The sequence below is a fragment of the Coturnix japonica genome, chromosome 13 (genome assembly GCF_001577835.2).
Source record: "Coturnix japonica isolate 7356 chromosome 13, Coturnix japonica 2.1, whole genome shotgun sequence".
Lineage (NCBI taxonomy): Eukaryota > Metazoa > Chordata > Aves > Galliformes > Phasianidae > Coturnix > Coturnix japonica.
In genome coordinates, this window is record NC_029528.1 from 3,033,945 (window position 1) to 3,058,013 (window position 24,069).

At 44.2% G+C, this 24,069-nt stretch overlaps 1 protein-coding gene and 1 long non-coding RNA gene across 4 annotated transcripts; one reads left to right on the plus strand and one right to left on the minus strand.

Annotated features, from left to right (window-relative positions):
• Window positions 1-6,317: 6,317 nt before the first annotated feature.
• SMIM32 (small integral membrane protein 32) lies at window positions 6,318-10,354 on the minus strand. 2 transcript variants are annotated; one of them, XM_032447357.1, is made up of 2 exons: window positions 10,242-10,354; window positions 6,318-8,868 (listed from the first exon to the last, which is right to left on the minus strand). In XM_032447357.1, the coding sequence occupies exon 2, from the start codon at window positions 8,298-8,300 to the stop codon at window positions 7,980-7,982; it is 321 nt and encodes a 106-aa protein (XP_032303248.1). In that variant the 5' UTR covers window positions 8,301-8,868; window positions 10,242-10,354; the 3' UTR covers window positions 6,318-7,979. The 2 variants fall into 2 exon arrangements, with proteins under 2 accessions (XP_032303248.1, XP_032303247.1); XM_032447356.1 differs by lacking the exon at window positions 10,242-10,354 and adding an exon at window positions 10,019-10,110.
• Window positions 10,355-10,478: 124 nt separating this feature from the next.
• Window positions 10,479-22,897, plus strand: LOC116654039. Of its 2 annotated transcripts, XR_004308863.1 has the most exons (3): window positions 10,479-11,660; window positions 12,291-19,556; window positions 19,715-22,897. It is a non-coding gene; the product is annotated as an uncharacterized LOC116654039 (long non-coding RNA). The 2 variants fall into 2 exon arrangements; XR_004308862.1 differs by having other exon boundaries at window positions 12,291-22,897.
• Window positions 22,898-24,069: the final 1,172 nt, after the last annotated feature.

Here is a 24,069-nt window from a genome sequence, read left to right on the forward strand (position 1 = left end):
AGGAATTTCTATATTGCTTGGTGATTTTGTTGTTGTTTCTTATTTTGTTGTTCTTGTTGGGTTTTTCTTTTTTAAAGCGGTTTCTACAGTGTGTGTTAAAGCGAATGTGCATCTTCAGGAGAAGGAGAAAAACAGTATTTGCCTCTTGCTTTATGGGGTCACCTCTTTCATTCTTCGAGATGAATAAGTTTCATTCATTGACTGAATAAGATGCAAAGTCATTTGGCCACAGGATCAGGCTTCCCGTTTTCCTCTCCCCAGGCCCGACTTCTATCAAATTGCTGAATACGTATATTTGACACTACAGATATTTTTCTTGATGAGCTTTTTAAAACGAATGTCTTGGCACATTGGATCAAAGAAAGATCTCAGTTGTAGGTACAAGCTTCTGCTTTATCCAAAACGTTTTTCACCCGGCTCCATCTCCATTCACTTGTTTGGATGCGGCTGAATAAACGACTGAAGAATGGGTGCTGGAAGTGGGTGTTTGCAAGTCAGAGCTGCTGTATTGTGGTTAGATTGGCTGCCCATGCAGTGAACCATAATTTCTACAATACTCTCTAGCTAACCCACTTCTGATGCTGTCATTAAGTATTAAAGTACTCTGGCATTTCTGTGCTTGTGTACATATTCTTGATCTGTAATAAATGCAGTGCTGAGGTTATCCTCGCGGCTGCTGATTTTGCCAGGACAGGCTTGCAGGAGCAGAGTGCAAGTAAACGGTTTGTCTACGCTCTGCTTTTCTGTTCTTTTTAAGTAGAACTTATTTTTGAGAGCTTCTTCATTGATGTGCCTGTTGGTTCCCGGTGTTCCTAATCGCGTTTGGTTTATCTGTGCTGCCAATAGAAAGGTCCGATATCTGTGCACGGATAGGTTGGATGAGAACTGTTTGACACTAATTATGTTTTAAGTGTAGTGATAACAGAGGCTGCTGCTTCTGTCTCAGCATACTTGTGTGTAAGTCACTTTATCTAGATGGAGGGATGGAGAAATGAAATCAGGCAGTAGCGTGGTAGTGGAAGATGAAGCATTATATATAGCCCAGCTTAGACTGAGTATTGCTCTTCAGCAAAAACTGTTCTGGCTTTTATAAGTGTTAAGTATTTTCTTCTTTTAAGGCCTATTTCTACTTACAGTCAAACACAGCGCTAATTAACAGCTTTGACAATACCAGCAAGGAGCTTGGAACAGGCATACACTGTAGTTCTTTCTGGGTTTGCTTTTATAGTCACTAAGATAAGATCTTATGTTGGATATATATTCCTCCTTTGTGGGCATCAGTCTTGCTGGCAGTCAGTCCAGCACCTTGTGGAAGTATTACATTCATTTAATTATGTTACACATTAAGTAGTTACTCATGAAGGGCTGACGTTGGTTTATCGTATCTATAGGACCAAACTAAAACTAGTATGGCTGACTGATGAGAGACAATTAACAAAACATCCCATTAACCAAAACAGTGACGGAATAGCCTACGCATTGATTCTGTGTAGAACTGTTTAAAATACTGGAATTCTTTCATTTTTTGCATGGCTTCCCCCTCTCCCCCCACCTTCCCCTCAGTATTACAGTGTAAAAGTTATCAGATCTCAGGCAAATACTCTTACAGCGTATGTCTAGATGGACATTGAAATGTGTCAAGCTTTTCCTTTAGTTTGGAATGCTTGGGGCTTTTTTTGTTGTATATTGTTTTAGGTACCTGAAGTAACGGTTAGTGATGGACTTAAAGAAAACATCAAATCAGTTTCTAATCATTTGGCTTCAAAAGACCAATGTGACTTTTGCTTTTTGTGGTTGTGAAATTGCTGTTTAGGAGGGAAACCCATTCTGAATTCAAATCAATAGACCAAACCATCAGATTACAGCATCGACTTGCTTTATTGTGCTGCTCCATAAGCCTGCTTCTGTGTTAGTTGCAAGCATAACCTTTATGCTTTTGTTTACATTGTAGGAAACACAGTTCTAGAGATGAGCTTTTTCATTTAACTCTAAACATCTTTTTATTTTGTTAATTTTACAGTTACTAGTTTTTTGCTATGTTATGTTTTTAAAGATACATATATATATTTTTTTTTTGCATTCTGCTGCTCATATTTCAATAAACATACAAAAAAAACCAACCCAAAACAAAACAAAGCCAACAGATTTTTCTCTCATTTCCTTCATCTCTACCTCAGTATGTGTTGAAATACTTCTTTACAGGTGTCGGTTTATGTTGAGTTCATGTAACTCTGGTAGTTCTTTCTCCTTCAGATGTGCAGCTGATGGTTACATCTCTGTGAGTAGCTGAAATAACCCCTGGGATTGTACTTTGTTTTGGTGTGGAGGTAGGGAGTGTGTGTGTGTTTGTGACAGATGATTGTGTGATGGGGTGAAGCAAGTTAGAGCAGAATCAGTTCTAGTTTATTCCACCAGCTGTTGCTAGAAAGCCCTGCTGTTATCTGCTGTGTTTTCCGGACACTGTAATATGGGGGGGGGGGGGGGGAAGAACTTGGACTGCATAGTGATGGTGCTGGCTCCAATCCCAAATTCTCATACACTGTTGGTCTTCTGACTTGAGATGCAGAGCCAGCTATCTTCTGTGTGCACTAAGGCATTTCTAACAAGTCCCAAAGCACCTGTAAATTGCCAGCCACTCAGTTACGTCTACATGCTTTTAGGTACTGCATCATCTTGCTGCTTGATTATTATTGGCTGGAGAAGTTTGTGCTGATTAGTGCTCTGTAGCCAGCCAGCGTTAGCACTTTGTGTTGATAACACTCAACACAAATAATCACTCCCCTTAAGTTTTGGATAGCTGTGCTGTAGACAACAGCATATCTGTCCACACTGCAGGACACTCCTCTGCAGAAAACACATAGAATTGCTCAGGTTTCCTGATACACTGGGGACAGTGGCATATTGTGCCTTGAGAATGGGCTGGCTAGTTTATGCAGGTAGACTGAAACATGCAGCCTGTTGTTTTCTGTCCTATATTTCTGTATTTAGCCACGTTTTCCTTTTAAACCATCCAGAGAGACCCACGGAGCGCAGTGCAGAGGAGCAGCTCTCATGGTGCTTGGTAAGAAGGCAGCCTCCAGCTGATGGAGTTCTAGTAGTGCTTTTGTATTAAAAGAGAGAACAGGCCTTAATAAAAGAGAACTTGGCCCGAGCACCAACATAAAATACCCACGTGAGAGACGCTTCAGCATTTTACAACTTCCAGGCAGTTTGCATCAAATTCTTCTTTGAATATATTCTCGTTAACTGCCTTATAGGGCCACATGTTCAAACGTGCTGTAAAAACCCTTCTGTAAACAACATATTTTATTTTATTTTTTTTTAGCTCTGAGTGCAAGCACAAGGGAAGGCCTGGATTGCAATCCTGTTAGTTCTGCTGTTCTGTGCTTCCCAAGGTATGTTTGAGGCTGCAGATGGGTTGGCTGGTAAATGCTGTTGGAGGACAAGGGGGATCCAAGTGAAAGCAGGATGTTCCATCCAAAAGTGAGGAGACAGGATATCCAGAGTGCACAGAGTGTGCCAGGCAGCATTGCTTATTTTTGTTGTTTTTAATCTCTTCATTGCTATCTTAAACCTGTGCTCTAATGTCAGATGGCCAGAAACCAGCAGCACAACTACCCCATGTCCTGATTTGTGGTGAGATGTTTATACCTGATACAGAGCACGTGGCTGGGCAAACTGCAGGGAGCAGCTCTGCATGGGTATCTCTGGAAGGAGCTCTGCTCTAAGCCAATAGAAGTATTCCATTTAATGCAAGAATGAAGACATGGTTTCATTAAGAAACAAAAGCATGTGAGAAGCACAGTATTCTTATTTATTCAGCATGCTTTGATGTGCTAGCTGCAGTGTTACTATAGCCGTATATGATGGGAAGGCTGCTAATGGGGCAGAGCAGGTATCTCTAGGGCTGGTTTATCACTAGTCTGTATTTAATTCTTGGACTCCTTGTGTTGCCTGGCTGCTGTCAGAATGATTTTCAGAGGTGCTGTGCTGGAGGCAGCGAAGCAGAAGGCAGCAGTCAGGGTGCCCATGGACTGCCAGGTGTCCATCTGCCTCCTGCTTGAGGTTGGAGGTGGGTTTGGTAGGACAAAGCCACTGCTAAAGGAATGCTCTGAGCAGCTCTAGGGCAGAGGGGGCTGCTTGTGTAGTGCTGGTGTCATGGAAATTCTGTAGGCCCCTCACTGTGTATTGGACACATAGGGAGTCTCATACAGCAGCTGGCTCAGACTGCAGTGGTCCTTGCAGGCAGCCATACTTTGTTCTGTCCCTCTGTAGCTCCTTGCCTTTACTAAGAGGAGGCAGGTTACACTCCAGTGCTGGCAGTGATACTGAGCAGCAGACTGGTATCTTTAGAGATGGAGAGTATAAATGCTGTCTCCTCCTCTTTTTTTCCCCCCCATAAAACATTTGGGGAAAAAAAAAAATACCAACAAAACAACAAACCTGACAGCTCTGTTATTCTAAGGACAGGAATTTTCTTCTTTATAGACTTTTTCCATTCTCTTTTTGAAGTTACACCTCTCCTATTATAAACAGTGTGGTTATTTCTAGGTCTAAATAAGAAACGCTATGTAATACAGTCATTCCTGTGAAATCTCATTTTCTGAAGCCTCTTAGAAGCAGAGATAGTTCTCAGCAAACACACCAGCCTCTCATATGCTCTGAGCTGTGGGGGTGAGATAGACTTCAGCTCGGATGGAGAACTTATAGGGATAATGCAAGACAAAATAGACCCTTTTCCGTAAGAGCCACAGAGGGAATCGTGTCCTGAGACTGAAGAGATTTCAGGTCTCTGAGCAGTCGCTCCCTAAAAGGAAATCTGTGGAAAGAGATCTGAAGTCTTCTGTATTGCAGTCCTGGAAGGTCACGAGGGAGCAGATTGTGTCTGTGGTTGTACCACACTGCTGGGCTCAGCCCAATGGGTTGGAATTGGGGTATTGCTGGGAGGGTAAAAAGGGAGCGGGAAGGAAAAAACTTGGAAAAACGTGTGTAACCTTCAGCTTAAGAGACTTATTGTGTGGATTAACAGATGTAAAGCAAACTTATCTGCTTATGCCTGGAGTTTATGGTATAAGCTCAGGGTCTTATGTTAAGGGGAGGAAGGGAGCAAACTCCTACAGCCAAATGCCCAGTCCAAGGTATCTTCCTCTTCTCAGTCTGATCTCTCTGCTGGCTTTGTGCCAGTCCCCAGCCTCAATCCTTTTCTCCTCCTAATGAAAAGCTTCATCTTTCCTAATGAAAGTTGAGTTGAGGAGCCCTGTGGTGGTGATTTCTGTCTTCAAGTGATGTCCTGGGATGAGGGCTCTTCATTTCTCTTGAAGACATTACTAGATACAAACTCATTAGTGCAAGTACCGTTACAAATTGGTGGGACTCTTGTGGTTTGACACCAATTAGGAGAGCGTGGTCATGCAACGCAGCCCTGCGTTTTGCTTTGCCATGAAGCACCAATCTTAAATAGAATTGAATAGAAGGAGGCATCTTAAATAGAAGTGAGGTGCTTAGCTTTTGTGTTTATTCTTTGCCTGTTGCCTTGTTGCATTGCTTACTTTTATGACAGCCATGTGAGTCCTACCAGTGAGTCCTTCCCACGTGTCAGCAGTGATGGAAATGTAGAACATGCCCAACTCCTGGTTTTTGCATGGGGGGAAAGGGAAAGCAAGAGGATGAATGCCAGTAGAAATGCCCACCCCAATCTACTTGCACCTAGGAAAAGCAAGAAAAAGGATGGGTCCTGCTGGGTTTACAGCATCAGTGTCTAGGCAGAACAACAGGATAACAATCAGAACCATAGAATGGTTGGAAGGGACCTCACAGCTCCCAGCCCCACCCTGCATGTGCTGGCTGCCCCCCAGCTCAGGCTGCCCAGGGCCCATCCATGGCAGCACCTCAGTGGCCTCTGAGTAAAGTATTTCCTTGCAATACCAAACCTGTTACTTTAAAGCCATTCCCTGTGCCCTATTGCTATCAGACCCTGTAAAAAGTCAGTCTCCTGTTTGTTAGCTCCTGCTAAGCAGAGATGTTTTCTTTGCATCTATTCCATGCAGAGCTTAGAATAGCATTGATGGAACTTTCTTCTGCAGTAGAAGTCATTCTTTTGGGAGCATTGCTCCAAGTATCAAACTGTGGGGGGGAAATATGGTTATTCCAGGGTTATTCTTGAGCATTTTAATAAGAGAAAATGTACAATATGGTGCAATGCAACATGTGTTCCATCAGGTTCTGAGGGTTTTGCCAGCAGGAATTTTTAGACCGAGCTCATTATGGCTGATAGATGGAAACAAGCTGTCATTACTTAAAAATAAATGAGAAATGGCTGATTTGATAAAAACTGAATTTATTCAAAATGGGCTGAGATAAACACACTTGAATTTATTCTTTATTTCTGCATTAGAATAATGATTTGGAGTTACACCAGTGAAATTTGGTTCAGATGAGATAAAAATTGGCCACCTGTCAAGGAATAAAGTATCTCAGGCTGCTCTGTGGTAGACTTAACTTTTTTTGAGCATAACAAAAGATGATAACCAAGACAGTGACTTGGAAGTATATCAACTGTGCAATTTCTAGGTAATAAAAGCTCGCAGTCAGGCCCCAGGTATGTTTGTGTCCCTGTCCCACGTGCTTGTGTGTCATTGCATTGTAAAATCCTCTCATTTGGATGAAATACTTTAGGTACATATATACACACAGCTCTTTGGCTGTATTGAGTGTGATAAGGATGCATTGAGAGGTGCAGATCTGGCACTGCATGAACCCCTCTCCTTTGATGGAAGATCCACCTGCGAAGTGGGAGCAGAAGTTGGATTTAAGGGTGTGTTTCTGGCTGTCTGCGATTCAGCTGTGTGTAGAGACACTGTAGCTGAGAAAACAACAAGGAAAGAGCCCTTTGCCCACAGTGGGATCATGAATACTGTGCTGGGGTTTGTGCTGTATGGTCTATAATTATGACACTCTAATTGCGAATTTCCTAAAAACTGTCATCTATTTAAATAGCACGTCAGCGAAGTTGAAGCAGGAGCACAGCTTCTCGAACAAACCCAGATTGCTAATGAAGCTAAACCGGTGTATGTTACCATTAATGAGCCGTCAGTCAATCATGCTGCTGCCCTTTCGATGGAGCACGCTCCTAACTGCTATAGCCTTACAGCGAGAGCTCCTCCTGTAACACAGCGGCTCTCCAAAGTTATCTGCTTCTTGTACAGAGCTCGGAGCTCTCTGCCCTCCCCTTTCATTAGTTTACATACGATTGATGGTGTTTATTTTCTCTCCTTCCTTCTCTCCATCCTGATTATTTTGGTTTCACGCTGTGGCGAGCAATTTCCTTTACAACTTAAGAAAGTTGAAAACGAGTTACTTAAGTATTCAGTGGTTCCCATAGCTGGCAGTGATTTGAAACCTGACTGAAGATGCCATAAAACACCACCCCCACCCCCAGCATCATCCCAGTCAAATCCTAAACCACCATTTCTGGTTTTCTCCTGCCAGGCATCGCTCCCATTGCTTTACCGAGCGTTTCAGCAGCAGTGGAGAGAAACAGGAAAGTAAACTCTGGTCCTCAGAGTGGAGCCATTAGGTAAATACGCCGTGTTTTACATTCAGTGCTGTGATTTCATAAACATGGGTAACAAGCTGCACCAGATGCACAAATCAGAGATTGTTGTGGATGCAAACGTCCTTCTATGGGCACTGAATGGGTCGGTGATGACATTTGCATACATATAGCTCTTAATCTGGAATCGGGGGGCAATTTCCTTTTTGCGCTGATCAATTTGCCAAAGCGTGATCTCTTCAGTTCCTCGCACAGCCTTTTATTTACAGCTATTCCCATCTGCGTACGGCGTCTCTTTCAGCAGCCTTTCCCCGCGGCGCAGCCTATTATTTTAAGGAGGGTCGAACCCACCCGCTGCCATGCGGACGACAAGGCTGCGTGGCACAGCGCTGCTGCTGCTGGAAGACGCTGTTTTCCCCCCCTCGTGTCACACAGCCTGTGTCCTCCACGGGCTCCTCGCTTCCCGGAGGGATCTGTCGTAAGGAAGAGTAGCAAAAAAAGAATTTTTCAGCTGGCAGTTAATGAAGAGCACGATGAGTGTCACGGTCAAGAGCAGAAAGAAAAAGAGGATGATGTAAGTCACCAGGTCGGGCTTGTTGATCTCGCCTTCTTTTAGCACCCTGGCTGTCGACATGTAGAAGGCGGAGGAGCTGACGGGTCGCTGCGTGCTGCCCAGGTAGGGAGTGTTGGTCTGAAGGATGAGGTGAGCTTCGGTGGCACTGGTTGAGTTTAGCAATTCACTATACATGTTCTTGCTTAAATTTCCCCCACGGTCGAAGTAAAGAACGAGAGCACACACAGTCACTGTTTGGCATAGGGAAAGAAGAATATTCCCGCTTGTAAAATCCTGCCAGCGAGCCGCATTTTGCCTAAAAGTAAAACCAAATCACTCCCTCAGCCGTGCGAGGGGCTTTGCTCTTAAATCTCCGTGGCTCATGTTTACAGCATTCATCCACAGACATAAATCACAACCGGCGCGGGTACCTCGGTGCCGCTCCCGCCTGCGGGCACATGGAGCGCGCAGCCCTCGGACCGGGTCTGGGCTGCTCGGAGCCCTCGATGCCGTCCAGGGGGAGGGCACGGCGGCTCTCAAGGTGCTTTTCCCGAGTGGGATGGAGCCGGGGTTAAACGGGATCCGCGGAGAGAGGAGGCTGAAGCGTTGGCATCCCGCTGGGTTCTCAGTGTTGTCCCCTAGGATCCTGCCCCGCTGCGGGAATCCCGGTGCGTGAGTTGAGTTTCTTAATCCTGGTTAGAGATGCGTTGTGTAGATCTCATTCCAAGGCTGGGCTTGCTGCTTTCCAAGCATTTCTTTTTCGCTTTGAGGAAAAAAAAAAAAAAAAAAAAAAAAAAAAAAAAAAAAAAAAAAAAAAAAAAAAACACAACAAACCAATTGGGGAAATATATATATATCCAAGGTCCCTTTGTTTTAAAAAATAGAAATTGCAGAATTCCCCCCTGTTAATCGGAGGGGGGAGAGGATCTTTGGAGACCTCCCCTCTGCCCCTCAGCTCAGCCGCGCTGCGGAGCGGGACTGGGCAGGATTGTGCCGAACGGGACTTTGCCTTCTGCCGGAGCTCCAACGCAGCGTCACTCTGATGCCGGGAATGGAGGGAGCGCGGTGTGTCTGCCTGGTGCACCGCGCTGAGCGGCGAGAGAACCTCCGAGCAACCCCAGTGAGAGCCCCAGGCTGCGGGGAGAGGTTTGGAGCTGGGGGAGGGCAGCAGAGAATGGGACCGAAAGAAGGTGACGGCATCGAAACCTCGTTTTTCCTTCTTCTTTCCCCCCCCGCCCCCCAAATCTCTATTGTTAAAATTGATCTCCCCAGCACGGATAATGCCTTTTTGTTTCTTTTTTTTTTTTTTTCTTCTTTCTTTCTTTCACACGGGCCCCGGCACCCTCTCCAGCCTGACAATTAGCATGTTAATTTTTTCCATCAAACTGCCTTTATGCCGCTATTAGCTGCTGGCTGCTCGCCAGCCTGCGCTCACCCCGTCGCATCTGATAAGCGCGGTTAATGCTTCCTTTTAACTCGCCCCAACTTAGGGAAGGGGCGACGAAGGGGTGCAGAGGGGCAGGGAAGAGACGAGTGCAGGGGAAGTCGACTGCAGGGAGCATCCGACGCTTTCTCCATCCCCGGGGTACCCATCCAAGCAAACATTAAAGCTGCTTATGATGAGCTATTGCAGCCGATGGTCCAGGGAGGTTAAGCATTTCAATTAGCATAATAAATGTTTCTGCTAAGAAAGATGGAATGAAAAGAGGAGAAATCCCCGTGTCAGGCAGATTTAAATCAAAGGAATTGAAGGCTCTGCTAGGAGGCAATGCCCTTGTGCAGCCTGTACCTATCTGCTGAGCTCCAGGTACCTGCTGAGCCCCTGTGCCCTCCTGGTGGCACGGCTGAAGGCTGCCGTCTGCTCACAGCTCCGTTCCCCATCCTCCTGCTCCCATCACCAGAACAGCCCCTACCTGCTCTTTGCCTCCGTGATTTGGGTCAAGATGTGAATTTGCAGGGTGATGTTCTTCTGAGGCTTTTGCTGGGTTTTATTTTCTTCCTTTCCCCCCTATTCAGCCAAAGGAGCTGACTCTTCCCCGTGCCCTGGTTTACTTCCCCATCTTTAACCCCAGAACAGGGTGCCGCAGTGGCTCCTCCTGGGGCCATTCCCCCTGCCCACAAAGCGGCTCTGGTTACCTGTATTTACTCTGTATGGGTTCAAAGAGCAGCGAGGAGAGGCAGGCAGCCAGCACAGGGGCTGGAAAAGTCAATAGAGCCATAAAAAAGCTGGTGCAGCTCCCAACTGTCCTACCTACGGTGTCTCCTTGCAGCCAGAACAGCACTGAGCAGTGCAGGAAGTGGATGGTTGGAGGTCTGCGTGTCTTCCCAGCACCCTGCCCTCTTCCTCCCTGAACTTTGGTCGGCCTTAACCAAACTTTGCATCCTTTGTTTGTTTACTGTATTGGTTTTATTAATCCGGTAGGAAAAACAGAGGCAGCCGGGGGCTGAGTGCTGTAAATAGCAAGGATTGTCTTCGTGTTTCACGTCTTTCAGCCCAAAGCTTATTAAAATGGCTTCTCTGCAAACATTGCCAACTCCTCAAATAATACTGCGATGGATGCACAGAAGTGTTGCATTGGATGTGTCCCCAAAGCTGAAGGGACAGCCTGAGCCTCTTTCCACTCCTGCTGGTGTGGAACCAGAATGTTTTCCCTTTAGCTCCTACAAAATGTTATCTCACGCTCTTTCAGCATTTGTTTTCTGCCCAGGGGATACAATAGTTGAGTGCCATGGCTTCACATTCATGGCTTTGGGTTTTAGAACCGTTGCTAATGGTCACGGTGTGAGCACTGGAATCAATCCTTGGGTGTTTTACAGCTGTCCTGGGTGCACACAGGCTCTGGGGTGGGAAAAGCTGCCTGTCTGATATACAAAGGGATGAGAAGCCCTGGGAGTAGTAAATCAGATGTGTTTTTTGGCAGCATCGTATCCAGGGTTAATCTCAAAAAACCCAAATTGCTATAAATAACACTTTAATTGCAAAAAATGAGAGCTGATCCTTTCCCCTTGTTTTCCTTAATTTGGAAGCTCATTTAAAGTCCTCAGTTCCTTGTAATTTTTCCTCACTAAGTTCTTCAGTAGCTTTGTTGTTATTATTTTTTTCCTTGTTTCCTTTTACTTTTCTTTAGGGTTTCCAGCATTTAATGACTTGCTTGGATGAAGTGGTAGTGTGTGCTGGAAACGGTGCTGCAAGGACACACGTAGAGCCTCCAGCAGTGGCTGAGTTAGCAATGGAATGAATCTCTCAGTGCTGCAGCCTCCTGGCTCCCTCAGGATCTGGGTTGGTGTCACTATGGGGATGAGTCCAGAGAGGCCCTTGTTCTTCTGAGCGCCATTTGAGTCTTGTTTCTCAGCCATCCCATGGTTCTGTGGTGACTCAGTGGTGGTTCTGGCCTCACCACGGTCCATTTTTGCCATGGTACAACCAATGCTGGTACAAACAGCCTGGAATTCAGTGCTTGGCTCTATCATCTAACAATCTCCTGAAGACACGGACCACAGCGTTTGCTTTAACAACTATCAGCCAAGCTGCAAACAAGCAGGATGCAAAACACAGTGAGTGACCAGTGCTTAGGGTTTGGTTGTGCAGCAGATTGCTGGTGCCTTTTCCCATTTCCAGCCTGGTAAATAATGCATGATCTGTCTCTTACACGCTTACTCAACCCCTACCACGATAAAAATCAACCAAGGGAAATGAGAGTGGAAAGGAGCATTATCTTTCCCACTAATGCAACCATTTACAATCTGTTACGATCTTTCTGCTGAGGAGTAAGTGGTGGTGGAGGGGTTTGTTTCTATTAGCAGACCAGAAACCATAAATCACGGGCTGTAGTTTTCCAGTGTCACGTACAAACAGCCTGAAAACCTTTAAAAAAATAAATAAAGAGGGAGAAAATAAAATACAGAGGTCATTTCCTTTTTTAAACGCTCTGAAGTAAAACACTTACTCTGTGTGCGTGAGTATCAAATACCAAAGACCATATTTTCCAGTGCAGGATCTTAAAGCGAAGCAGCAGACACCTAAAGAGAGGGTGCAGCTTTTGGTGCTTAAGAGCAGATCTGGATGCCTGAGGAAACTGGCCTGAGTGCAGACAAGTGTGGAAAATATTTTATTTCTTAAGAACGTGTTTGTCATGTATAAAACTGAGCTCTAACGTCGTGTTTCTTGGGGTCTGTTCTCACCAGCTGAAACAGGAGCATCTAAAAAGCATCCAGAGAGGTCTGCAGATCTAATGGAAATGGGAGCTGCTGTGCATTTCCTCAGTGCTCTGCACACATCTGGTGGTGAGGAGCCTCTCAGTTGGCCAAGGCGCCATTCCAAGGAGGGAAGAAGCACCTTGCCCCTCTGCCAGCCCCTGCTCTCCCCTGTCTTGGTGTGGAATGAGAGGAGAATCATGAGGGAAGCTTTTCAGGTCATCACGGTGTGTCTGACTGGTGGAGCCTGTCTGTACTGTTATTGTTTCCTGTATAACATTCTGATGTTGGAAACGACTCCTATTCTACTTCGTCTGTCGGTGTCTGCTTTTCTCAGACAGGTGGGGTGGGTGGAGTTTCTTTTTCTTCTCAGATTATTGTTTCTTCTTTAAGTTTTAAGTTTTTGATTGTGGCACCAAGTAGTGTGGATGAACTGCTGAACACCCAGACCTGCCCGTGTGTTCTGTGTAACAAGGGGCAGGCTGGGCTCCCTGCACACAGAGCAATCTTGCTATCGGTCTAACCAGTGGCCTAGTCTGCAACCCGCTCCCCTGGGTAAAAAATGGCCTTGATGCTACACTGCAAGAATCCTGAGCATTTATCATGGAGGGTGGCAAGGTGCTTCAATGCAGTAAAATAAGAGCAAAGAACCAGCTAAAATAGGGTGAAAGTTTTCCCACATCCTTGTAGCATTCAATCTGAAATCTCTGTCTCTGAAGCTGTTGGTACTTATCTGCAAGTTTGAGTTGAGAATCATGTAGCTGTGAGCCTGTTCCTCTAACATCTTTGCCCCAGATAGGAAGTCCTCTCTTCCAGGCACCAGCAGGGCTTGCTGCCTGCGTTCCTCCCTGCTTGTGTAATTGAGCAAAGCAAATGTATTGCGCAGGGTCAGCTGTTGATTATTGCTCCTGGTGTGAGCTAAGGCTGCTTACAGTGTCAGCACAGAAATACTGTTCACACAAACGGCACTAACTCTTGGGCCCTTGGGTACCTTTTGGTGCTAGGAATTAAATCAAGTGAAAGAGCAGCACATCACCCTTCTCAGGGTGGGCATAAATTTCAGAGGCTGAGCTAAACTTTAGTTTGGAAAGTGCCAGGTTGTGTTGCTGGCTATTGCTGGGAGGTGCACTTCTACCTATGACCCCCCAGAATTAAAGGAAAACCAATTGTGGAGTTCCTCAGCAAGCTGGGGAAGGGCGCTGATGTTTAATTGTTTGCTGCTTGGTAAAGAACAGTTTTATCATTTCTGTCTTATCATTAATAGCAGCCTGACCCAACAGATCACACTGCTGGTGCTGTTCAGCTCAGAGTTCTTCTCAGCGCTAAAATAAAGCACAGAGAAAAGCAAAGCTCAGCCAGCAACATCTGCTGGAAGGGGAGCCATCTGTATCATCTTGGTTTACCTGTGAGCATGGCTGAGCTTTGTAGATCCCGACTTTTCATTCTCTCTGGTGACCCTTTGGCTCTCTGTCTCTCATTGCCTGGTGCAATTATCATTAATTAAGGCAAGGTTCCTGCCCAAAGCTGAGCAGCTCTGGCAGTGGATCATTGGATCAGTGGTCCACAGAGGGCAGAGGCTCCTCCACACAGCGCCCACTGTTGTTGGAAAAGCTCATTGAATAAACTGGGAAAGAAAATCTATCAGCCCGTGACAGGGATTATTTTAATAACCTAAAATCTTATTGCTTCTGGAACATCTGCTCTTTGGTGGAGCAAACAAATAGGTTTTAATTTCATTGCCTTAACTTCATGGAGATAAATTAGAGAAGTGCAATAACTGATATTATTTGGGATAACAGCATTATTTTTTTTCACATCGGTCACAAAAGGAAAACTGCAGGAAATACAAAGCCAATGGAAACACCTTCAATCTCAGACCCTTGAAATATCTGCATCTTAATCTAGAACAGCTGGGAAAAGCAAACTTCACTTGACCTTTAAGTTTGCAGAGGAAAGCAGTTACCGAGTTACTCCTTTGGAGGTGACGCAGTGAGGTGGTGTTACTCAGTAATATTCCTTGTCTGTATAGAGGCTAATGTATTCCCATTGTATTTAATTAGTTTTGAACCTATGTGTGTGAGAAATGCAGTGCAGTGCTGTTATTAAAATTCATGCTTTATAATAATTAGCACAGTTTGTACAGGCTCTGAGAACTGCCAGCGAAAGGACTATTAACTTTGGTTAATGGTGGAACTGTCTCACCCGTGCTGTCATTTAACCCATTGCTGCATTTTTAAGGGGAGAAAAGTTATGTTTGTTCTCGAAGGCTACGTCAGGCCAGCCATTAATTACCAAAACTCATTAATTATAACAGATCGGCTGCTTTAAAATCTCCTTAACTGAGCTTTTGTGATGATCAGTAGGAAAATGGTGACAAACACAGGCAGGAACTGCCCTTTTTAAATTGCTGGTGTTTTATCTCTCATCGAATCCTTATCTGAAACTGAGAAAAATGACCAGTAAGGTTCAGAAACTCATTCTTCAGAAGATCAAAGTCATAAAATTCTGGTAATTCCCTTCGAGACAGAAATAGGAATTACAGTTAAGAGTCTTCTCCTCGTGACTTCTTCTTTTTTCTTTCATATTAAAACTCTCTAATTCTTCCCCAAATCTCCCATTGTATTCCACTGTAAACTTAATTTGCTGAGCTATCAGGAAAATCTCTTGGTTAAAAACTGCCTCTTGCAAGAGCAGCTGGAAAGCAGAAATGCTGAAGAACCACAGTGATGCCCCGATTCCTCATTGCTCCCAGCAAACATGCCTGGAGCCTTTGGTCTTGGTTGTTGGTAAACCTTGGCCTCGTCTTGTGGTTCAGGCCTCACAGCTGGGTGTTTACAGGCAGAATTTCAGCTGGGTTCTCTGAATTTCTTGAAAGCCCTTTTGCCTTGATTTGTTTTTGTCTCTTCTAGTGCCAGGTTATTCCTAGAGCAACTCTCATTGCTTTGCTTTGTCTCACGTTGCCATGTGGCTGCAATGTCACTAATCTGTGTGGTATCCACTCTCTGCCCTGCAGGTGTGCATCCTTTCTGACTAAGTTCCCCTGGAAGCAGTTTTACCTTTGGGTTTGTTCTTTTTTGTTAAGAAGAATTTTGCCCTGCATCCATATTCTTAATGGCTATTTAGAGAGTGAAGTGTTTGGATGTGCTTGAAAATAGCCCTGGGCACCTATTTGCCATGTGTAGGTGCATAAAGATGTGAGAAAAAACCACCATCTGGTGTCTCCAGGCTCAGATCCTCAGAAAATACACAGAATACTGAAAGGAAAAGAGTTTAGGCACATGCATTTCTTCTGATGATCTGTTCAACCCTTTGTGTCTCTCTCAGAGGTGTGCAAAGAAAGAATGCACAAAAGAATAGGGAGGGCCCGTGTGTGTCTCTGCATGTGTTCTGCAGATGATAGTAGGGAAGGTCAGCAGGAAGAAAGGATTGCCTTCGAAAAAGTATTCCACCCTCTAATTTTTGAGCTCTTACGTTGTAAAAGAAGGAACTGATGACCTGGTGCCTAAATAGCATTGCCAACTCAAAGGCCATCGGTTCTAGGAACAATTTTGAGGCACTTTGAGCCATTTTTCCTTATTTTTCTTTCATCTTTTTGTAGTAAAATTTCAGATTTGATCTTTTGTTTCCAATATTGGCTCCAAGAGAGGATACGCTTTGCTGTGCCAGGACGCAAATCGTTGTCATTTTAGAAAACCAAAACCCATTACCTGTGCTTTTCCTTAGGGCAGAAGACAGAAGCACTAATACTATAACAGAGTCTGTTTTCTGCTCAGTGCTTGGTATGATGGCTGGAAATCCTGATATTTGGAGATAAGGAGCACCCCACATCTGGGAGGGTATTCACACTGACATCCGAGCAGCTCCCAATGGCAACTGCAGGCACTTTGGCTTTTATTTTGGTCACTGGATTGAATGGACCCTGAGAAACACTAGGGGAAAAAATACCAAAACACTCCTAAGCCCAGAAGAAGCTGCAGATGCTTCAAGCTGATGCCTGGGATGGGAAATTAATAGAGTTATTATTCATTTCAATGGTGGCTCTTTAAATGTGGGGCAATGCTTTGATTCTGAGCCTGCTCTGTGATCATTTTCCTTTTTGTTAGACACTCCTTGATGCTGGGCCAATTCCCTGAGTTGCACGTTGTCAATCAGGTGATGATCCAAATGTTCGCCTACTTCTCCACCACTTTCTTTCTCTCTGACTCCATCAGAAGCACATGACACATCCGTGGATCATGGGAGAGAGAGGCAGGTTTGCTCTCCTTTATTTCTCTGCTGGAGGGGAAAAAAAAGACTCTCAGCTGTATAATCATCTTCCTATAAAATAAATTACTTTATCTGTCTTAATACTGTCACTCTTCAGTCCTCCAGTGATCTACTTCTTCCATCTGTGTGCATAACTGAAATCTTCTCTCCACCTACTCTATGTACTTCCAAGTGTCAAAATCCAGCCTCAATCATTGCTGTCATCAGTCTCTCGTTCCTGATGGGATAGCAGGTGAAACATCACTGTTCCTCAGACCTCTATGGGTAATTTCTGTGCTCGCTTTGCAGAGTTGACGTAAACTATCAGATATATGACCTAAAAGAGTTTTGTTTTGTTTTGTGGGTTTGTTTTTTTTTGTCAGCTTTCTGCTCTTGAAGCAGGTGGGTACTTTTGTTGCTTTCTGGGTCTTGTTTCCATCATGAATCTTGCTGCATAATTTCAGGAGATAACCACATTACCCAAATCCTATGAAGGTTGACTTATTGCTTCGTATTGAGTAATTCTGCATGACTCACACTTTGTTCTCTGATATAATTTTTACGCTCGTTTGCAGAATATTGTTGAGACAATTGAGCTTACTTACCAACTGAAATCACCATCTTTTGTAACGAGACAGTACAATCACTTTCCTCTTTCACAAAGCCACTCCAAGAACAATGGGCCAACCCATAAATAACAACCATTTGTTTTGCTTAGAATATGGATTCTACTTTGCTAAATGAAATAACGGCAGGGAAAGAAAGAAACCTTCTTAGAAGCTGTGCATCTTCCCAGATAAAATGTGACAACGTGCCTCTCCTGCTGAGCCGTGACCTACTTTGCTCACAAAATGCTCTCTCTACCTTCCCTCAAACATAAAGCTGTTGAAGCCCCAGGAATTCTTCACCTCGGGTGAGAAGCTGTGAAGCGTCAGTCCCCACTGAAGGATCCTCAATGGTTTTCCTGTCTGGCAGCACCGTGCTGCTTATCGCATCCTCTGCTTCTGCCTCTCCACTCATGGTGTTGCTGTTGGGATGGGTTTTTATCGCAGCATACACCCCGTGACTTTGGAGCTGGGTGAATTTTGCCATCTTGTGAGAGGTTTGGGTACTTTTCTTTTGGACTGGGTTTATTTTTGGTGAGCTCCATTTAAAATGTTTTGCTCTGCTGTAATCTTTGTTTTAATTCCCTCGTATCTTTTTTACGACTGAGAAGGAATCCTTTTCTTCTAGCTAATATATTATGTGCATCAGAACTTGGTAGTGTGCCTGTTCATGGAGAAACAGGAGTTGAGATCGAGCATCAACAGCTGTGGGAATGACCTACACCATATGGGACATACGGCATTACCCAGACTGTGTTACATAAGGAATAAAATCATGTTGCTTTGCTGAAGTATGCAAGGAGAGAGAACTAGAACATGATGACAAATGACTGCTCCCAGTGATAAAGGTCCTTAGATGGGGTTTTTTTGGCTTTACAAGAAATGCATGCAATCTACTTGTTAAATTCAAGTTCATTGCATGGCAAAGGCAGCATGCCTTGGTTTGGTACTTGTCTTAGTTAAGCAGAGCAGCACTTAAATATAGAAGCTGAGTTTGTCCATCAGGTTTTGCATTTATGACTCAGAACTGAAGGTACTGATTGCAGCATGTAGACATTATCGCCCACTGGGTGATGCTCAGGCTCGTCATTTGGGGCAGATTATTAGATTTTAATGCCACAAAGCATCACTACAGTCAGAAGGTAAATAAAGATTTGTTAGATAGAAAAATTGATCCTGATTGTTTAGCCAAAAAGAAGTCTGGGAAATGATACTATACAACCAGTGTATGTGCTTATGGGTGTTGTGTTGCACCTTGGAGGTCTGCCTGCAAGAGCTGATGGCCCCAACCTCTTGCTAACCCAAGGCAAACCTTTAAATGCTGGGGAATTAACAACAAACCAGAAGGAAAATAGTTGATTCTTTAGGTCTTGCTTTCTTTTAGCTATGACTGGTACCTTTCAGGATGACAATTGCATTAAACAACTGCTAATGTCATGCAAAAGGCTGGATGTCATCACCTGTGACACTCAGGAGGTTGGATCACAGCTCCTTTCCTCTGCCAGGGGAAGTCTTTGAACCATCTCATCTCATCTTATGCCTCGCATTTGCTGATATCATGTAACGGGGTATGTACTCTATCCACTCTACATTTCTGACTTAATTCTTTATCAGCACCGTCTCTCTTATTCCCAGAGGAGAGCTGAGCAGAGCTGTGTGGAGCCCCTTCCCCTCTGCACAGGGAGTTCCAGTGCCTGCCTTGGCACTAGGGGAAATGCTAATGGTGTCAAACATAATACATTAGCAAGACAGCTTGCATGCATGATGATTGAAGGACCTCAGTGTAATTGACAAGCTGCCTCTGGGAGCTGATCCTGTGTGTAATTTTCTCCCTAAATTTGGAACTTCCAGATGCACTGAATGGCCTTATTGCACGTTTTTTGGCTTGATGTTTGGGTACCAATTTCTGTGTTTCTGAGGAGTAGAAGTATTGTATGTTATGCTTAATGGAGTCATCTTTACATGTGTATGACTTTGTAATGAAAGAAAGCTTATATAGAGTTAAGATCGGGTTATTTTTAGACATTTTATAAACAATATAGCCCCCCAAATAAGTCCTGAAGTATCCTGAAGTTACAATAAGGTACAGCTTTCTATGCTTTAAATGATCTGAAATCCCCCTTTGCAATAGTTCTCAAGCTCTTCACCTAGCACTTATGATTTCATTTTGCCTTATGCTTTGTCTGCTTGTGATATCGCCTTGCTTGCATTTGAGAACTCATCCTTGCATGTGGAAAGAAGCTGCTTGCACGCCATCTTCTAGGAATAAAAGCTCTAATCTGCTGCACTGGGTTTCATAAATATTTTATCATTCATTGTTTGGAATATTCTCCTGGTGAACCTCAGCAGCTGCTTTTCATGAAGATAATTCCTGATTCAAGAGCAAGGGTTTGCTTCCATGTTCTGGGTAAGAACTGCAGCCCAGGTAACCCCATTGCTGTGGGTGCAGGCAGCATTTTTCCTCTCATTGCTGCATACTTCTTCCTATTACCACACTTTGGTATTGTGAGAGCTTTGCATTGAAGAAAGAAGCAGTACGTAACATAGAAATCTCTGCACTTGCAGGAGCTTTAGTGCCTTCCATGGCAGCAGGGCCAGAAAGTGATGCCCTGTGCTGTGCTGCTCTGGAGTCCACAGGGTTCAGCAAGGATCCTGGCACTGGGCTCCAGCTCCAACCCTACTACTGTCACTGGAATTCCACCATCACTGCTGAGTGACAATGGTGTCATTGGTTTCACTGCTGTAAGCATGGGGGGACAAAATGAAACCCTCATTCCTAAACAATGTGTTTCAGCCCTCCTTGTCTCTCCCCTGGATTCTGATGCCAGCTAGTTAGAGCGATATGAATGGTGTCATAAAGCTTGGGCTTAGCTGAAAGATGGAAACAAAGTGTGTGTGTGTCTGAAATGCCTCTCAAAATGCCACTTTTCTGATGTACAATTTTCATTCTATTGATTCATTTATTTAATTTTTTTTACATACACTTATGTAATTGTAAACTGTACCCATTTACACCTTCCAGAAGGCAGTAACTTCGGGAGTGAACGCAGGGATTATTTTTAGTACGTATTCAAGTTTATTCATGATGAAAGGTAGTAGTTATCTTTTGTAATTTTAGAGTAGCTCTTTGAATAAAAACATGAGTATAGCTCCATGTTAACTGCCATGTGACACTTGGGAGTGGGCTAAAACCTCTCTTAGGATGCCAGAATCTCTGCCTTTTTGCTTTGCATCACCCCAGTAGGTTAATACCCCACTGGTAGAGGTGTGTGTGTTGGGACCTGTGTCTATCAGTGCATACAACATGAGCCATCTTGCGTGCCCTGTGATGGAAGTACCTCTAGGCCAGAAGGAAGGACAGTTTTCAGTGTTGGTTTTTGTGTGTGGAAAAGCTTATTGAAATTCAGCTATGCTCTCAGAGTCCAAATTCCATACTGAGCCATCACCAGAGGGGTTATTAGATAGAAATCTGTGGGTCCTCAGCTGAGTGTTCTCCCCAGAGCCGAGTAAATACCTCTGTGAGCCAAATAGCGGAACCTTTTCTTCAGTTCACAGATAACCGTGCAGGGGTTGTGAGTTTCTCATGTTTTGGGATCACTGTTCAGATAAGCCTTATGTTCTTGTTTCTGTTTTCTGATGGAATCATTAAAAAATGAGGAGCCTGCAAGAAGGAGTGTGAAATTTGGGGGGGAAGGAGCTCAGATGTTTGTCCAAGGAGGCACGCAGGGATTTGGCTGGGACAGACTAACACAGAGGCACCAGCAAAAGGTCAGCAAAAATGCACTTTGCAAAACGCCCTTTGTTCCCAAGTTTGATTTCCAAGAATTTGAATATCAGCCTCTGATTTAGAGATAACTGTGGGTCTGACACTAGAAGAAGCTGTGCTGTAAAAATAATAAGTGAGTCATGATGATAATGAGGCTATCATTATGCAATAACAAGCTATCCTGGTTTCCTTTGCAGGCAGTGCACAACTGTACATTGTGATATCCCAGATAATCTGGGTTGCTCCTATCTCAGGGCCTGAACTCGTATCTCTGTGCAATACCATCTTACAGAAGCATTCTGCAGAATAATGACTCTCACTGTCTCCTTCACAAACAAATGCATCATAAAAGCATTTGTACTACCAAGTTCATTGACAACAAGAGGTGTTTCATGACATATTTATTCTCCTAATCTATATTTCTATTCAGGGCTTTTTGAAAGTGTTTTCCAGCTTAGGAGTCCTAATGAATCAGTCCTGTGTCTGCTCATGCTTCCTCAATAATAAACTCTAACTCCCTAGCAATGTTTGCCAGCTGGAACTGCACAGTCACTGTGGAGCAGTGGAAGGCAGAGATGGAGAAGTTCCTCATGACATACCCAAGTCACAGGAACAGGAAAGTGATGTGGTTTGTATTGTATTCCCACTGCAGCAGCTGAGAGGTGCAGAAGGCCCATTTATGTGAGCACGTGCTGTTTTCTTTGACTGACAGCTGTGCACACTGGCAGGGAGGGCATTGGACCCCAGCTGTTCTCAGCTCCATCCCAATGCTGTGCTCCTCCTGCCCAGATAAGTGGTCACATTTCAGTCTCTGCTGCTCTGACTCCATGCAGGTGATGGGCTGAGCAGTTTCCTAATGTGCAAATGTCAGAACCTGTGAATGCTTACACTTCTGCAGGCATTTCCCTTGAGAGTTCCCTGATCCTCAATCCATTTGCCTGGAGATAATCTGCTGCTTTTTTTCTTTTTTCTTTTTTGAGCTTTGGCACTGGAGTATACAAACGTTCCTTGTTGTCTTTCAGTGGTTGTTGTGAATAGAAGAGCTTCAGATCAGCCTTGCTTACTATCCACAGCTCTTACACCTCAGAAATATGTGAAGGTGGTTGCTGCCTCCAGGCCCACAGAACCTTCCCCAGGCTGTTAAATCTATCACTTCCCTTCCCCATAAGCAAGAGATCTGCAGTGGTGGCTGCTAGCAATGTAAAGCATTTCATCATCTTGCTAATATATTCACTGAGCTGGTAAGTGATCAATTGAGGCCAACTCCTTGCTTCTCTTTCTACCTGCATCTTTCCTTTTTCTCAAAGACACCATCTCTCACTCTGCATCACTATTCAGTGATTGCTGTGCTTTCACTGCTGGTCTCTGTACTCCATTTTTATGCATTTCTGATACAGAGTTTTGAGAGGAATTAGCTAAATTTGGAGAAACATTACTACTGTGAATCAGACCCATTAACTCCCGGATGCTTTATTCTTTTGTTCGGCTTCTTTGCAAATATATGTGGTGGGAAGTGACATGGTGAGAGAGCTCCAAAAGTATCAGGGTTTCCCCAATTAGATGCGTGTTTTCATCAGCAGGACCCAATTACTCAAGAAAAGAAAGGTGGAGTCGAATTCAGTGACATGTTTGAGTGGGCATGGTGGTGATAGGTTGATGGTTGGACTGGATGATGGTCTTAGTGGTCTTTTCCAACCCTTATGATTCTGTGATCTGCTGGCAGTATGTGGATGGTAGCTCTTGGACTTTGGAGAGGTGTATTAAGTGTTGTTTTGTGTTTGAGATTCAAGACAGGGAGAGAAAACCCAACTTGTGCATTTGCAGCTAAGATAAAGGGAAGCTCCTGGCAGTGGTGCCAGAATGTTTCTAAGTTGCCTCTTACTCTGCCTTTTAAGTTTCATGAGAAATAAACTGCTATATTCTTTTTGTGAATTAACATATGGTGGCTGTATGTGTATTAAAATTCTTCACCATTTACAGTCTGTAAGCAAATGATTTAATTACTGGGAAGCATTTATACTATGCATGCTGGAGTCTTATTTCAGTCTCTGTGGCAGCTCTGGGGAGCTCATCTGAGGCTGGTGTGGGATGCTGGATGGTTGGACTAGATTATCTTAATGGTCTTTTCTAACCTCAGTGATTCTTTGAGTCTTTGCTGGGCCATGTTGGGTTGTTGCTCAGATCGAACTTTAGCTGCGTTGCCTCCTGCTCCCCAGCCTGGGGTCTGACTTATTGGCCAAAACTTTGCATCCAGGAGTCAAGGTGGGAAGTGATTGTATATGGCAACATCTGCGGGGGTAAACTGAAGGTCAAATGGCATCTTTGGTCTTGTTCGTGGATGGGGCTGGTCATGAAGTGACTGGCTGGTGCTGATGGGGTGGGGGCGTCATCCAGTCCCATGCAGCCCCTTCTGCTTCTCATGTGAAGTGCAGAGCAGTTCTTAGAGAAAGGACCTGAAAGCAGCAAAGCTGTATTTGTTTAATCTATTCCAGGTGGTGATTTTTCATTCCTCTGTAAAGGACACAACCACCTCCGAAGCCTTGAGGAAAATAGTGCTGATCACAGTGTTCACGTGTCCCTTTGGCAAACTAAGAAAAGGGGAGAAAGAAAGCAGTTCTTCATTTTCCTTTATCCCTGTAGCTGGGTTTATTTGAACAATCCATCAAGACGTATCTCACCAACAGCATCATTTAAGCAGAAATAGGAGACTCGTGATTAGTCTTGAAAATTCCTAAGATAAACAGTTCTTGACATTTAATTTTTAGTGACCAGTAAAGAAATAAATTACTGAGCAGTCATCATGCAGAAAATATTTAAGCAAAGGAGAAACAGAGATCTCTGTATGGGATCCTGGTCCTCCACCTGGACCATATATTTTACATTTTCTGTTTATTTTTGTACTTTGTAAGACAGGCAGTGGAGTTTCTGTTGTTTCCTTAGGGAATAATTTAAGCACAGCTAAAGATGGAGCATCAGTTGAATGCCTCTTTGGTCAGTAAGCATTATAAGATATATATTTTTATTAAACATTCCCCAACCTTCTCCCTTTACATCCTTGCTGCTGAGAACAGTAGGCTCATGAGTTACTATCAGCAGAACGCACCAGGGTTCAGAGTTAGCTGTGCAGGAGGAAACGGATGCAAGTATTATTTGA